General features: G+C 42.8%; 1 protein-coding gene across 5 annotated transcripts in view; it reads left to right on the top strand.

Moving 5' to 3' along the window:
- CRB1 (crumbs cell polarity complex component 1) overlaps positions 1–13,916 on the top strand; it is a 221,394-nt gene extending 207,478 nt beyond the window's left edge. For 3 of the 5 annotated variants that reach the window (XM_040463560.1, XM_040463557.1, XM_040463556.1), the window contains one exon: positions 13,118–13,916. In XM_040463560.1, coding sequence (XP_040319494.1) covers positions 13,118–13,333 — 216 coding nt within the window. In that variant the 3' untranslated portion in view covers positions 13,334–13,916. Of the gene's footprint in view, positions 1–9,913; positions 9,950–13,117 lie in introns of those variants that run through there. The other 2 variants (XM_040463559.1, XM_040463558.1) reach the window with 2 other exon arrangements.
- The last annotated feature ends 2,993 nt before the right edge of the window (positions 13,917–16,909 follow it).

Here is a 16,909-nt window from a genome sequence, read left to right as displayed (position 1 = left end):
AAAGGAGAAGAATCTTCATGTGATTTGTCGTTTGAACCTTTTGTAGGAAAGGAACAGAATACTTCTAAGTCCTGTCTTTTCTCGGCAAGGATCTCCTAAACTATTATTTCAAAAGATAATGCAGACATTTTTAATATTATAATTATGTATATACTTAGAGATCCAAAGACATAATATAACCATCTCAGCTACATTGTCTGATCTAATTTTATAATAAGCTGTTAAATTCTGTGCTAAATTTACACCTGGAGATAGGGTAATTTTAGTTTGGCGATATTTTTAAACTAATAGGAAAATGGCGTTAGACCTTATTTCTGTCCCTCCAAAAAAGATTGCTTTATATTCCTCATACTAATGTAAACATATCCTTTTCCCCAATTGTGTTCTTGGACCTTTAGGTGAACTGTTAACAAAGTCAAACATAAGGTTTTTCTGTGTGTGTGTGTGTGTGTGTGTGTGTGTGTATGTGTTTTAATCTTGCCAATTTAAAAACCTATAGACTTTTACCAAATGGCTTATTTGGAATTTGAAAGCCTGACTCCTGAAAGGATTCTCTATTTCTGAAACTAAATAACTGTTTTAACATACATCCTCACACTGTGAAGATTCCTATCTTTGCTGGTTGTAAGATACCTTGGTGTTTTAAGTTGCCACCAGCTCATAAATTTTAGTAGTGTTCACTTGGGATCTGACCAATCTCGGTTTTGCAGGATCTGTCTCTATTTAGACATACCAAGTCTCAAACTATTTTGGACAGAGAAGGCCGTGCAGTGAAAGGACTCCCATTAAAGCATGCTCTGTGTTTTTCATCTTACACAAGACAGACTTTGAAACTGAAAGTCCAATCATTTGATGTAAACAGACAATGACAATCGAAATTGCTACTTCTGAGATTATTTAAGAGAAGGTGCAGGGTGTAGACATCCATCAATGAAACACTGGAAGAAAGGGTTTTTATTTCTGCGTTTGCTTTTTAAAATAAGAATAGAGTAAATGGCACAATAGATTATATAAACAAGGACCTCAATGACAAGCTGTCCAAGTTAAAGTAATATATTTTCCATGGGTGACTTCAAGCCACACTTTATCACCTACACGAGGGGAAGCCAATTTTAGTTTGGTCAATAAAATACAACCTCCAGAGTCGGGCCTGGGACACAGCTGACAGTGTGGCAGAGCCTGGTGATTTGGCATCCACTTCTGCCGGGACACAGCAGGAGCTGGCCCGGCTGCCCATCTGGGGGATGTCGGACGTTTCGGTTCTATTTGACTAATAAACACTCGTGCAGGTATGTCAGGAGGGATGGTGCAGCCGGGCCTTCCTGCTCTGCTAATTTGGTGCAGGTCCGAGGTTTAAGTGGAACTAGGTATTCCAAAGCTGGATTTACTGCAGTCTCACAACTGTTGAAAATTAAACTACATGTGCTGCCAGTTAGGGGTGACTGGGGCGTCTCATTATAGGAGGCGATTTTTTTTTTCCTGAGGCTGGAATCTTTGCTGAATTACTGAGGGACTTACTTGAATGTAGACTTGGACCAAATAATTTTCTGATAAGTTGGCCATAAATCCTCAGTAAAATAAGCTTGGTGTTCTCAGCATATCTGTTGGCTTTTTGATCATTTTTATGGCTTTCCCTTTGCTGGTCAAATTATCCTTATATGCTCCTACAGCTCCTATGACATGGATTAAGTCAACACAAACCAATAGGCCTTCATTACTTTGGCAACTGGTTTTGATTTGGGGGCTATAAATACGATGACACGGACTCGATTACCTTTGCCAACAGGGGATGTGATAAGCCAGAAGGATGTCAGGGATTCGGCACTCTTTTTCCTGCATAATGTGAATGTGAGTGAATTAGTAGCAGCTTTCTGACCAACTGAAGACAGTTGGAAAGAAGGAAGAACTCTGATAGAGAAAAGAGCCAAAGTACAGCTTTTAGGTCAGGAATGAGGATGCCAGGGGGTCGTGGGGAGGTCCATGAACACCCACCGTGTGCCTGGCACTGTGCGAGGTACTGGAAGCAGGGCTAGGGCCAGATGTATGAGGAAACTAACATTTGATGCAATCCATGAATATCTTAGTGTCTAGTAGGGGAGATAAGACCATCACTGGGAGCAAGATTTACTGGGTAATAAACGCATAGAGAAGAGAGAGATCAACAAGATCTGGAACAGGAGAGGAAGGGACAGTGGAAGAAGCAAGATCTACAAATTTGGGGTTTGGAGGAATGACTTTAAAATATTCTTGTTCCAAGAGGGTTTTTTTTTTTTTTTGGGGGGGGGGGGGTAGGAGAAATTGAAACCTAAAGAAAATCAGAAAAAAAAAATAGTATAATGAGCACATGTATACCCTTCACCCAGCTTCACCAGTTTTTTTTTTTTTTCAACGTTTATTTATTTTTGTGACAGAGAGAGACAGAGCATGAACGGGGGAGGGGCAGAGAGAGAGGGAGACACAGAATCGGAAACAGGCTCCAGGCTCTGAGCCATCAGCCCAGAGCCTGACGCGGGGCTCGAACTCCCGGACCGCGAGATCGTGACCTGGCTGAAGTCGGGCGCTCAGCCGACTGCGCCACCCAGGCGCCCCCAGTTTTTTTTTTTTTTTTTTAACATTTGGCTATCTTTGTTTACCTCTCTGTATATACACACACATTTTTTTTTTTGTCTATTTAGAAAGTAGGTTGCAGACTTTAGAAAGATAGGTTGTAATACACTATCACTAAATATTTCGGCAACTCTCTCCAAAGAAAAAGACTTCCTTCTACAACCACAATCCTGGTATCACATTCAAGAAAGTTATCATCCCATGTTCAGGTTTCTCCAATTGTCTCAATAAAGTCTTCTATAGACTTTTTTTTTTTTTAATTCAGGATGCAAACAATTGCCTTTAGTTGCTAGTTATCATGTCTTTTTAGTATCTTTTAGTCTCAAAAGTCCATCTGCCATTTAACTCATTTGCTATTCTCTTGCTTTTGAAATGACGTATAAAATCAATTAGCGTATTTATCGATCACCTTCTAAAAACTATGCACGATCTGCTCTGTCTCTCTCTGTCTCTCAATAATAAATAAATGTTAAAAAATTAAAAATAAATAAATAAATAAAAACTGCACGATGGCAGAGATGGGGTATAAAGAAACTGAAATATTTTTCTGCCTTACAAACCCCAGGCTGGTAAAGGTCTCTTGGCATAAAAATAGAGAATTAGACATTTGAAGCTGATAGTTTTTAAAAATATGTATGTATTTTTGGGAGAGCGCAAGTGGGAGAGGGGCAGAGAGAGGGGGACAGAGGATCGGAAGTGGGCTTTGCACTGACAGGCAGACAGCAGCTAGCCTGATTGTGGGTTTCGAACTCACCAACCGTGAGATCATGCCTTGAGCCGAAGTTGGCCACTCAACCAACTGAGCCACCCAGGTGCCCCAAAGCTGATACATTTTTAATAAGGGGGTACAAGTCATATGTGCTAGGGAAGAACCAGCAGAGAAAATACATGACACTGCTAATGTGATTCTGGCTCCTAACTCCACTGAGGGAGAGGAAATACAGTTTCGTGGAATGGTGTGTAGGGGGGGGTTCCATGCCCAGGTTGGGTAAAGACTTTCCTGACAAATGAGCTGCTACTCCTCATTCTATTTTGCCCCCATGTGTGGCTCTGCATAAGCACTTAGCCCTCCCTAAATCTCCCCAGGGAAGCAGGAAATGTCCCAGCTCCCCAGCCATGCTTCTTGCTCTCCCTACCACTGGATCATGGCGTTTCCTTCTGCCTTAAACACTTTCTTTACCTTATTCTCCTGTTGACTTCCTTTGAGAAACTTGAGGGACATCATGGAGTCTACTTCCTTCCCCGTTTTCTTTTCCCTGTACTCACCTGTAACATAACACCTCTCTTATGGAACTGTGGTTGCTTATATAGCTACCCCAACCCCCAGGCACTACCACTAAATAGTGGGTTTTTAAAGACAATAACTACGCCTTTGAATACCTTATGTCCAGGACCTAAGGTCCTGAAACTTTGAAAGCATTCAGTAAAACTTATTTGAGTGAGTGAATGAATGCATGAAAAAATGAGGGAATGAATTTCACTACCAGTAAACTTTCTGGGCTGTTATATAGAACTCTTCCTATGACTGACTGAAAAGAATTTAATAATGCGTTAAACAGAGCAATAAGCATTACAAGTGTGGGAGTCAGTAACGATCAGCCCCTTTGTGCAAAGCATTGTACTTTGTATTATTGAAAAGTTGCAGAGGAAATACTCATTCCTTACAGTCCTAAGGGGAGGTGTGGAATGTGGCCTAACCCACCACGAGCGATAGCACATTCAAGTGCATGCTACATACCGTGTGGGCCCAGGTACAGCTCTCCTCACATGTATGGTGAGCCCTGGGCATTGCTATGTAAGAGACTCTGGGAGTAGAGACACATGGGCTTCCTGGGGAGGCTTTGCAAGTCGCAGAGAAAGTTCCAGTGGTGTTCTAAAAAGAGAAGTAGGGGGCACCGGGGTGGCTCAGTCAGTTGAGGATCCGACTCTTGATTGTGGCTCAGGTCACGATCTCACTGTGTGGTTCTTGAGATCAAGCCCAGCCTCGGGCTCCTCACTGACAGCTTGGACCCCGTTTGGAATTCTCCCCCTCTCTCTGCCCCTCCCCCGCTCGTGCACCCGCTCGCTCTCTCACTCTCTCTTTCTCAAAATAAATAAGTAAACTTTGAAAATAAGTGAATAAAATAAAAAGAGGAGAAGTGGGATTGGATAGATGGCACGTCTCAACATGAAGATGTGGCATTGGCAGGAGCAGATGATTCCTAGTTGCGAAGGGGTAGAGAGCGTTGCTGGGCAGAATGCAGGGTGCTAGTTAGGCTGTAACTGATGCTGTCCTTCACGAGGAGACAGGGGACGTTAATAAAGGACTTTGACTTAAAACTTAGCCACTTAGGTTTGACACTGGTTAGGTTTGCTGCAGTAAACTTCCATCGGGTTCCAAGGCAGCTAAGCAAGGTGATTGATTGATTGATTATTTATTGTTTATAGGGCTGGCTGGATGATGTAGATTGTAGGTGGGGGGGGGGGGGGACGCCATGGCTAGAGGACAGTTTAATTGCCCAGGTAAAAGAAAATTAGGTTATTAACCAGACTGTGACTGGGGATGCAGAAAAGAGAAATAGAGCAGTAGGGGACTTGGTTCTGAGCAGGTCTGGGTGTGGACTGATGCAGCACTCAAGTGCATCGGGACTGAAAAACTGTAAATGTTAGCAGCTCATGACACTGTGTGATTTACATGCTGAGTCCGTACTTAACAGCCACTGCTTTCTGGAATGAAGAAAGAAATAGAAGAAAAAGGGAAGGCGAATGTGACTGTCCACTCAGTTTGACTGAGACCAAAAATAGGCCAGGATAAAGTCCAGTGGTTCACGTGACAGAGACAAAAAGAACGTTTCATGTGTCCAAAAGGATAACTGGCTGCTGGTTGGATTTTTTATTTTAAATCCTCTGTAACGACCCCTGCTTGTGCCCCCGGATGATAATTTCATCCTGGCTCTAAGAGGCAGGAAAAGGTAAAAACAGATTATTTGTGGCTAATTTCACAAAAAGGAATGGTGTCCAATATCTGGCTTCATGCCCACCTGGCTCCTGGGTTCCGTCGTTCCTTATCTGCCCCACCAGTGTTGGCCAGTAGCACCCCAGGGATGGTACCTACCCTCTAGCGGGAGTGTGAGAGCGGGCCCCTTCAGTTCCTCGGTGAGACACATGCTAAGGTTTGCATTTGGCAAGAACCCCAAGAGGGAGAAGTTCTGTGCAGACGAAATCTCCAGCTCACTGCGTGCAGCTGGACAAGCTCTTCAGCTTTTAACTCCCTTCTGTCAAATGGCACTCATTGCAGTGTCTCTGTGGGACACCCTCTGTTCCAGGCACTAGGGAGACAGATGGGAGCAAAGAAGACAAGCACGTGCACCTTGATGGAGCTTCCAGTCTAGTGAGGGAGACACACATGAACTACCTAGATGTCACAAGGCATTATGTGATGGAGAGAAATAAAGCCGATTGCAAATAGAGAGGGTGATGGGGAAGGCCTCCCTGAGAAAGTGACGGGAAATGATCATCTCCCCCCACCCACACACACACAAGTTGGGTTGTTAAGAGAATTAAAATGGTTTCTGTGTGCACAACATCTGGTAAACCCCTGACCCAGGGCCGGCAGAAATGGTAGCTATTATCTGTAAACAATAAACTTACCAAAAAAACACAATAAAACCTTGACTTTGGGCTGTTGGGATTTAGTTCTTGTATGAGACAGAGAGGGAGAGAGAGAGAGGGAGGGAGAGAGAAGTGTTATTCTTAAAGCCTGTGTTCCTAGAAAAACAATTCTATGACTTATATCACCCGCCTAAGGAGAGAAAAATATGAAAGCAATGTCTCCAAACTTACAACTGCCTCTCTGCCCCTGCCTAAAATCTGACGTCTTAAGCAAGAAAGAGGTTTGAGACATCAGAGCAAGAATTAGAGACCCCGTGCCTCAACCAGCAGGGCCAGAGTTTCATCCACCTAGTGTATTTCTCACCAGCATTGTGTTTGTACAGAGTACATGCTTGATAATTATTTGTTGAATGCAGGAATAAATGTGTCCTTTTGTGATCAATGTCACAGCGCATTTCACAGCTCAGAAAAATTGAGCTCTTTCTCTGAAGGTCCACAGGAGGACCCGTGCCGTGCTTGGGCTGAGGCATAAAAGACGTTGATGCTTTCAAGTAGAGCTAGAACATCAAACGTGCAGCCTTATGCTGGATCCAGTTCCGGTTTCTCATTTATCTCCCATGTATCCACACCAGATTTCCACAGTAGCTACTCCAGACTTTTCAACGGACGGGGTATGGAAATCACTTTGGGAAGGTTCCCAGGATAGCACCTTCCAGTGCCGTGGTTGGCTGAACTCTCCTCTCAGCCTGGTTTTTCCGTCCCCAGACTCTGGTGACAACTCCAATCAGTATGGCCCGAAAGGAGTGTGATTACTTGCTGAGAATTAAGGAGAAAGACCTTATACAGGATTCCTTTGTCTAGTGAGGGGCTTCACAGGCCAAGGGCAATCTCCACAGTCCTTGGAGGGAGCTGGGGCTCACCATTGTTCTGTCCCCAGCAATCCCAGGGAGAACATGAGTGTTTCTGGGAGCAGCAGAGCAGAAGAGACAGGGCAATGCCAAGGGGAAAAATGCTACTCTGCCCCTCCTCAGTGCCCTGCCACCTGCCTGCCTGCCACTCTGAGGGAAAGGTCAGTCACTCTGTGATGTCTACACTTTCTTCAATCACTAAGCCTTTTATTCAGGGAAAGGAACGTCTGACTGAATCACTCCCTCATTGTTCCAGGACACTTTCTAAGTCCTCTCTTGGCTTTTCCAGGACCCTATTTCCCCCCTTACAACTGTAAAGTGGACAGTGCGTGTATTTATGGTTGAAAATTGGCTGCTGTGGCGAGTTTAATTTTAAAAACAGAGTTCTGGCATATATTCAATATTACTATGGAAATGACTGTTTCCAGCATTTCCCTGCTAAGCGATAAAGTTCAAGGACTCAAGTCTGTGTGGGAGGTTTCTCACATCCACCAAATTGAAGACCTACTTGCTGCAATAATATTTAATAGGAACTGCTCTCCTCAGTCTTACATATGGAATGTTCTTCTCTCTCTCTCTCTCTCTCTCTCTCTCTCTTTTGTGTGTGTGTGAATTTGTGGGATGAGAGTTAAAGACATGTCCTCACTTTGCTTTGGCTATATAGATAGGATATAACTATTATAACTGGCTTTAAAAAAACCACATCTTTAAAGTAATTTTTACATTAATCACAGATTCTCATAATAGTACATAATGGTCTTACTTGGCTCCTCATGTAACACAAAACACACACCACAAACCAGTTTCAAAAACTCACATATTGAAGCTGGAATGTAACCCATGATCCAACAGGCACATTCAAACATTGTAATTTCCCATCTTAAATTGCCTCCATGTATGTTTACATAATCTATATAATCAAGTTCCAGGAAGGATCTGAAGCAGTTCACACCCCTATAGTGTTTTCCAGGAACCAGTTTTAAGCCGCAAGCATCACCACTGTTTAACCACAAACCTACTTTTGCTGATTTTTATGGAACCCAGGCCTGAGAGAAAGAAGTTCGAACAGGTGGTAACTGTCACATGAGTCCTTGACTGTCCTCACTTGAAGTCAAAGCTTTAATGTTTTCGCTTGGAAATGTGAGGTTGAGTTTCCCTGGGAAATTCTAGAATGCTTCATCTTTTTCCCAGGCTCCTTCCAATGTGTGTATTGTTCTCACATTCTTCCAAATGCTCTCACCAGCCCTAAATATTGTGACAGGCAGATCCTGAGGCTGCGGACAGAAATGGTCTCATTTCTTACTCTTTCCAGGCAGGCCAGCTCATTTTGTGTTTTCAAAATTAGGTGAGCTGTTCAGCAGTCAATCAGTGAGGGCCCAGTGGATCCCAATGGGCCAGATTGCACAGCCTTCTGCCGGCTCCCCATCAGCACCCCGGAGCTCGGCCTGGGTGCTGACATTTCACAACGGTTTGTGGACGGGAAGAGTCCTGAAACCCGAGCAGGACCAGGGAAACCAGCCTGGGAATGCTCATTCTGGGTAATAATAAATAAGATTCCCCACAAAGAATGAGTTCTCCTTCTGCATCCACGCCCTGTGAGCAGCTCTCTGCGTGCCTGAATGCTACAGTACAGAACAATTCGGAGACCTGGTAATTCCTGTCCCCACTCTACAGGTGGGGACACTTAGCATATAGATGTATGCCACACCAGTGGCCACAATGCATTTAAACCCATTTAAATGTTTGCATTAAATGTTTGCATGTTTGTTAGCAAGTTCCTGTTGTGTCTGGTCTTACTTCAGAAGAAACACAGTATTAAATTCCTTTTCAAGAATTAAAAAACACACACACACACAAAAGCCAAAAACGTATGGTTCCAGCGTATTCCAGCATACTCTCAAGTGGGAAGAATCAAAATAAGGTTTGACAGTTTCACCTTAGAATTCCAGAGTGTCACCTTGCCTTGGGTCATATGTAGGCCACAACCAGTCAGTGTTTCAGAATGAATCCTCTTTGGGGGAAGAAAAAGAAAAAGAAAAAAAGAACACTTCTTTATTTTATTCTGCAAATACAGAATATAAAGTAATTCCAGTTTAAATTATCACATATAAAATATACATTTAAAAAGGATATTAACATGATCACTGAATACAGATTGCATCGTGTCATTAACCAAAGAACCTTCCATGAAATGTGTAATTAATTAGGGGTAGGTCTTTTCAGAACAAGGTTTTTCACAGGTGCAGTGTGAGCGCACAGCCCATCGGGGCAGGTCTGGCCTGACATCCGTGCTGCTTTTCAGGACAGTGCGGCACCTGGAGGCCCCCGTCAGCTCGTGTGTCAGTCACAGCAGCCTCAGTTATCAAAAGACCCATTGCAGTGCTGTATATTTTAAGCACAGTTGAAGAATAGCTGGGCAAAAAAGGGCCTTTCAACCATGGGAATTCAAAAGCAAAGGGCCCTCAAGAGGCGATTTCAAAACCCTACTCATTCAGCTTTATTCCAAAGCTTAATGACATGCTCTATTTGATATAGTTAGGCGAACTGTTTCATCAAAACCTTTATCTGGAGCTTGGAATTGCAATATTAGGTTTGTAGGTTGGCTCCCTTGGCCATACTGCAAGGTACTGCGGAGTGCTGGTTTACCTTTGACAAGTACATAGAACCGGCGAGGTTGATAAATGACATAGGAAAGGCCACTCTTATTTTTATGTGTTGAGAACCTACCATAGGCCATGCTTTGTGTCTTTTGCATTCAGTTTCTTTCCTTATTCCCACCCTTTGACATAGAATCTCCAATTTTATAGGTGGTGCAGATGAGTCTCTGAGAGGCGAAGTGACTGGCGAGTGTTCACACACACTGAGCCTCAAGCGCGGGACATGCCTCTCTAAGCTGGAGCCTTAACCATGCGTCCCATAGCAGGTGGTGACAGGCATCTCAAGCCTTGAATTTGTGCTTGCGTTCTTACATTTCTGAGAACAGTGAAGCCACTGTGGACAAGGGTCTTTGCTTCCTTGTGGGTCACAAGGTATGTGAGGTAGATCAGCCCTCTGGTTCAGCCAGAACTGTGGTTCTCACAAGGCCTCAGGCTACGCCCCATAATTCCCTCCCCCTCTTTCCCTGCAAGGCAGCAGATGAGAGGATCTCGGTTGCTTTCGCTTCCCCAGTGTAATCAGACTTGGGGTGAATGAGAAGGGCCCAGAAAAGTTCATACAAGAGAAGCAAATCAAAAGCCTTGTCTCTTCTCTGCTTGGGTGTAGACACTCCCAACTCACTCGTGCAGGAGCGCAGTCATTTCCTCCTGAAGATGACACAATTTACCGGACAGATTAAGATTAAGCCAACATCTAGGAACAAGAGTGTACATTATCTCAAGTTCCCTACATAATACCAAGGGTTTTTGCTGGTTGGGTTCTGTCTTTCTCAGACTTTTGACCTTTCAAGGCCAAGTCTATGGCTCTAGTCATGTTTCCCAGCACATGGTTATCTTTGCAGACAAAAGCTGTAAGGACTCACAAAAGGATGGCCGCACAGTATGGCAGGAGAACTTGCCCTGTAGTGGAGGTAAACTATTTTGCTCAAAAACTAGGCTTCTGGGGGTGCTTGGGTGGCTCCGTCAGTTAAGCGTCACATCGGCTCAGGTCGTGATCTCCCAGTTTGTGGGTTCTATGCCCCATGTCGGGCTCTGTGCTGACAACTCGGAGCCTGGAGCCTAGAGCCTGGAGCTTGCTTCGGATTCTGTGTCTCCCTCTCTCTCTGCCCCTCCCCCGCTCACACTCTGTCTCTCAAAAATAAATAAATGTTAAAAAAAAAAATGTAAAAACAACCACAACAAAACTAGACTTCGGTGGTTTTGAATTCTCTATAGACTTTACTCCTAAGCTCTTATAACCCAGAGTTTTTTTTTGGAGCAATGTGAAAAGTGGAAAGAGGGGAGGAATTATTTGTATCTGTTAGCACCACATGCCTGAATGTTTGCCAGGCACCAAAACTAGCTTTTTCAAACTGAACTCATAGTCTTCCTGCACAAAACTGTTCTCTCCTCCTGTGTACCCCGTCACAGTTGAGGATCTCCCATCCACGCAACCATCTAATGTGGAATCACCAGCCATCCTTATCACTCCTCTGCTGCTGCCCAGCCTTGCACAATCTAAGAGGGAGCCACTCTACCTTGAAAGTCTCCCTCAACCATTCTTCTCCTTCAATTCTCATTCCGTTGGTAAATCTAGACCTAGGTCATGGCTTGTCATGACTTATAAGATACACTCCTATTTTATCTATCTCCATCTTCTCCCCCACCGTCACCATGACCATCCATCACCCTGTAACCAGAACCAGATTAATAAAACACGGATCAGATCACATCATTCTACTGCTTAAACTCTTTCGGCGCCCCCCACCCCCCACTGACAAGAAACTTAAGTTTCTTGTAAGATTAACCTACTTTATAGTTCTATCTCTTACCAACTTTAAAATCTTTTCCCAATTCAAACACACATTCTTGGACAATATCTTTGGTCACATTGGATTTCTTACCCTTGCCCCAAACTCTAAGGACTTTTATGTCCCTTTGCCCTTCTTATTTCAAATTGTTTTGTCCAAGCAGAATTTCCTGCTTCAAATATTTGAATGCCTTCTCACCTTTCAAAGCATAATCACATGCTTCATTCCAATATTCCTCCAACTACACCCCAATAGAGTTCATTTATGACACTATCATAATCTGTATTTATATTGTATTATGAGCATTTGTTGAGCATTTGTGCATATGTGTGTGTGTGTGTGTGTGTCCCCTTGCCTTCTCCCATCACCAGAACCTGAGCTCCAGATCCCAAACTTCGAATTCTCTTTGTATTTTTATTTCCTAGCTCAATAAAAGGTTCACAGTAGATGGTCCATAAATATTGTTGAATGAACAAACGAGCTAGTGAACCCCATTTGAGCAGGAATGACATTCAGTACAGCTAAGACGACACTGTGAAGATGTACAATATTATATAATTGTATGATAGTTGAAACTCAGGCACAGTGAACCAAAAAAGGCTAAGAAGACTGAAGATATTTAAAATTCCCTAGGAGGTTCAAATAAACAAAGGCTCCATATATAACAGTAGCTTGGTCTGGTAACGGGGTGGGGGGTGGGGGGCGGTGGGTCACAGAGAAAGCTAAATGAAAAGCTAAACTTGTGTAACGCTGCTTTTACTGACAGGCATATTTCTTTGAAAATCAGTTAAAAAATTCATATAGTGACTGCTTCCTACCCGTCATATTGCTCTGCAACTAAATCACAGCCTTGGGTTACCGACTGCTAAAAAGTGTTTGGCAAACACAGTGGAATGAACATTAAATACACCCCTGTGTACAAGTAACACCCCCGAGAGCCCCGGATCCAGTGCCTCCTGACAGGGCTCTACGCGCAGTTTTCTGTTTCTAGGTGTTTGGTTCCACATCGAGCTCATGTGTTTTTACAACCATTCAATTGTCACATCGAATCCAAATCAAAGTGACGACTGGTAACTGCCTGCAAGACTAGCACATTGCAGTTCCTCCTCTGTCTCAGGGTCTTTCCCATGAGACCCAACTGATTTAATTTGCTTCTTTCCCCCAAAAAGGCTGTGAAACAACTATTTCTTCGATCCAAAACCAGAGCTTCTGGCAAGGGAGGGAAGATACTATGAATGTTTGTATAGCTATAGAATGACTACAAATATGTGTGGTTATCTTTTGCCTTTGATGTCCTATGAATGATCTCAGTCACAGACATTAAGAAGCAGAATAGAGGAGGTATTTCATGCCACACTTTCTGACTCTAGACCTTAGGTGTTACCTATATAGTCATTTTCATAGGACCTGGGAATAAGAAAATCTGACTTCCCTTTAGTACCTTGGTCTTTTTACAGAACTGAGTGGCACCAGCATTCTGGTTGGTTTTCATTCCAGGGTGGTTCCATCACTCTGAACACTTACCTCTTCTCTATCATTCACATCACAATTATTTCAATCCTTCCAGTTGGCAGATGACCTGGTCTCGGACATTTTCACCGCCGTCGGCTCAGTGACGTCAGCCTTGTTGTTGATCCTCTTTCTGGCGGTGGTCGCTTCCGTTATTGCCTCCAACAAAAGGGCAACTCAGGGAACCTACAGCCCCAGCCGTCAGGAAAAGGAAGGCTCTCGAGTGGAAATGTGGAGCATGATGCCACCGCCTGCAGTGGAGAGGCTGATTTAGGAGCATCTGTCTCCTCGAGAAAGAGATCTACACACTCGTGAACGTGATGACTGTATCTGAGCGTCTTTCTGACATACCTGAACATATCAATTTACAACTGGGGTCTCATTGAAACAGTGGGAAAGATTCCTCTGGCCACCTTAAAGACTTTCATGGTGGCTCAACCTGACATCATTGTTTTATTATATTAACCAGTGACAGAGCAATGTTTTCATGCTAGTGATCTCAGCCTCATAATTAGCAAAAGTATCTTCCAGAGCAGTGTCTTCTGGGAAAAGCTCCAGTCACTTAGTGTCTGGATAGTTAAGTGCCTATCACTTAAACTTTTTACCCCTTACATCCTGGGGACACCTTCCTTAGTTTGCTCATTAGCTGGAAACCGCATTTTTTTTTAACACAAAAATGACAAAATACATTTCTCACTCTTCCTATCCTATGGTGAAAGATTTTAGTTGTATGTATACCTACAATGAGATGTATACTTTTCCCCTTTAATCATGGGTTCAAGAAAGCCATGGGAATAACCTATGTTTAAAAAGTGACCCAACGTCAGCTAATAAAAATGGAAATGTGGCTAATCTCCTTTCTGAGTTGTTTATTTGTTTGTTTGTTGGGTTGTTTTGTTTTTTGTTTTTGTTTTTGTTTTTGTTTGCATTTTGTGATACTACATGTGACACAAAGTAGCCTCAAGGTGCATTTGAAGAATCCTCTTGTGAATTAGATCTTTTAACTAGATCATATCAAGCATTACTTTTGAAGTCATGGCTCTCTATAAGGGATAGCTGAAGGTCAACACACTTCCCTAGACAGAAAACAAGATAAGAGGAAAACACGAATTCTCAAACCTAAAAGATCAAGCTTTTTCTTTCCAACTGTTCTTTGATAAGTCAGAGTCAGTGTCAAATAGTGACATTGTCTACAGGTAAGAAAGAACCCCAAAGTGAGGTGTATGCACTTTAAGGGGTACGTGTGTAAGACTATCTGTGGGGTATGGAGGGAAAATACTAGGCCTTTTATTTCTCTCTATATTTTTCCCCGACGATTTGGTTAGAATTTTATGTATGTTTTGAAATTAAAACATTAAAGTAGCATATAGATAACAGTTTGTATGTAGTAAAATAGCATATAAATAAAAGTTATAATAAACATGTTTATTTCCATATATATATGGAATATATATATATATGTATCTGGGGTATATGCTCAAAAAATTCAATAACATGAATATTTTAAAATCTGCTCTAGAGCAATCCATCCTTCTCAGCTACTGAAGGACATCATTCCAGAAATTGCCCCTCTCTCTTCCATGTCATGTTTTTCCACCGAGCTGGATCATTCCTGTAGCACCAAACATGCTGTCATATTTCCTATTATATAAAATTCTCTCCTGCAGCCCACTTCAGTTACCATCCTATTCCTCCCCATTTCTTTTAGCAAAATATCCCCAAAAGAGTTTTCTAGACTCTCTGCCTCTCCTTCCTTTTGCCTCATTCTCTCTTGAACTCAAACTAATTTGGCTTTTGTCTGCAGCCCCCTCCATGAAATAGTTCACGTCAGGGGGGTCGCTGATGACGGCCACATCGCCAAATACAGTGGTTCCTCCTTAGTCCTCGCTAACCTGAGCTCTCAGCAGCCTTTGAAACAATTGTCATTGTCTTCAAGTACTTTCCACCCAACAAGACACCATTTCTTCTTGATTTTCCTCTTACCTCACTGTCCAGCTTTTCTCTGTCTTTTTTCTTTTCTTTCTTTCTTTCTTCTTTCTTTCTTTCTTTCTTCCTTTCTTTCTTTCTTCCTTTCTTTATTTCTTTCTTAGAGAGAGAGAGAGAGAGCATGTGTCTGCTCTCAAGCAGGGAAGGGGAAGAGGGAGAGGGAGAGAGAGAATCTTAGGCAGGCTTGACATCCAGTGCAGAGCCTGATATGGGGCTTGATGCAGGACTCGATCTCATGACCGTGAGATCATGATCTGAGCTAAAATCAAGAGTCAGGCACTTAACCGACGGAGCCACCCAGGCACCCCTCTCTGTCTCTTTTGATCATTTCCCCTCATCTCCCTGACCTCTGCTTTATCACAACAAATCACATATTTTTTTGCTATTTCCCCTGACTAGAATTTAAATTACATGATGACAAGAAGTTTTGTTTTTTGTTTTTTTTTAATTTCACTGCAGCATACTCTACCTAAAACAGGCCTACAACACCATAAATATTTTCTGCATAAATGAACAAATAATGAATGACTGGTGTACAAATTTGTACCTGGTACCAGAAAATCCCAGAGTGGCTCAGTCGGTTGAGCATCTGACTTTGGCGCAGGTCATGATCTCACAGCTCATGAGTTCAAGCCCACGTCGGGCTCTGACAGCTCGGAGACTGGAATCTGCTTCGGATTCTGTGTCTCCCTCTCTCTCTGTCCCTAACCCACTCACATTCTGTCTCTGTCTCTCTCGAAAATAAATAAACATTAAAAACAATTTAACAACTTCTTAATAGAGGTTTACATGGGAAGGATAAAAAGAGTTCTTGCTTAAAGGAAAAAAACGTAGTTGAGTTTAAAAAAACTACCAACTAAAAAAAAAAAATCAGAGTAGAAGTTGGTCCTATTGGGATTAACACAGGTAAGAAGAAAAAGATCACAGTCAATGGTAATATTTTAAGTTTAAAAAAGACGTCTAGTTAATCTGGCTATTCACCCTCTTACTGTGTCCAGTTTAGGGATTTGGGCAGGAAAACACATTCAAATATATGCATGAATGAATGCATGCAAGCATGAATAAGTGAATTGTTTCATGTGGATGCTCCAAACACAGGAGGTAATTTACAGGCTGGCCCTGCAACCCAAATCTCTACATCTTTGAACAAGCTTATGCAGGAATGCTTCAAAATTAGCCCCAAGGAGTATTTATTCTGAAGTATCTTTAACAAGATAAACCTCACCTTTAGTAGAAAAATCCAGCATCACCAGGGTTGGTGCAACTTTCGCTTGATACATATTTTTGCAGTTTGTGTTAACTTGTTTTCAAAGATGGCCAAAACCATTTCTCTAGCACTCAGGCTCTTTCGCACTGCGACATTGCCAGCCCTCCCATCAGGAGGTGGAGTCTGTTTGACTTCTACCTGGGTCAGGGCTGGAATGACCAAGAGAACGTCATGGAAATGGTGCCAGGTGCAAAAGGCTTGCAGCTTTTTTCCCTCCACTCCTGGATAGAATGAAAAAACCACGTGGAGAGAGAAGCCCAGCTGTGCCAGCCTTCCCGGCAGAGCCCGCTTTCAGCCACCATGCCTGCTGGATGCAGCCACATAGTGACCCACGTGAGACCAGAAAAAAAACAAAGAAACACAAAACCCCAATCAATCCACAAAGAGAAATAATAAGTCATCGTTTGAAGCCACAAGGGTTTAGGGTGGTTTGTTATACAGCAACTGGTTCCAGAGATACAATTATTCACACCAAGGAGGTCAACTAAGGAATATGGCAATAGGCCGCACTTCTCTGATTCTCATTTCTTTGGTTCCAAAACTGTTGCCCTAGGAACGAACGAGTAGACTATGCAGTATTCATCTGCATAATAATAA

Source organism: Herpailurus yagouaroundi, unplaced genomic scaffold (assembly GCF_014898765.1).
Source record: "Herpailurus yagouaroundi ecotype Mexico unplaced genomic scaffold, PumYag 403, whole genome shotgun sequence".
NCBI classification, from domain to species: Eukaryota; Metazoa; Chordata; class Mammalia; order Carnivora; family Felidae; genus Herpailurus; species Herpailurus yagouaroundi.
Note: the sequence above shows the minus strand (reverse complement) of the source record. Positions and strands in the feature narration are given on the sequence as shown.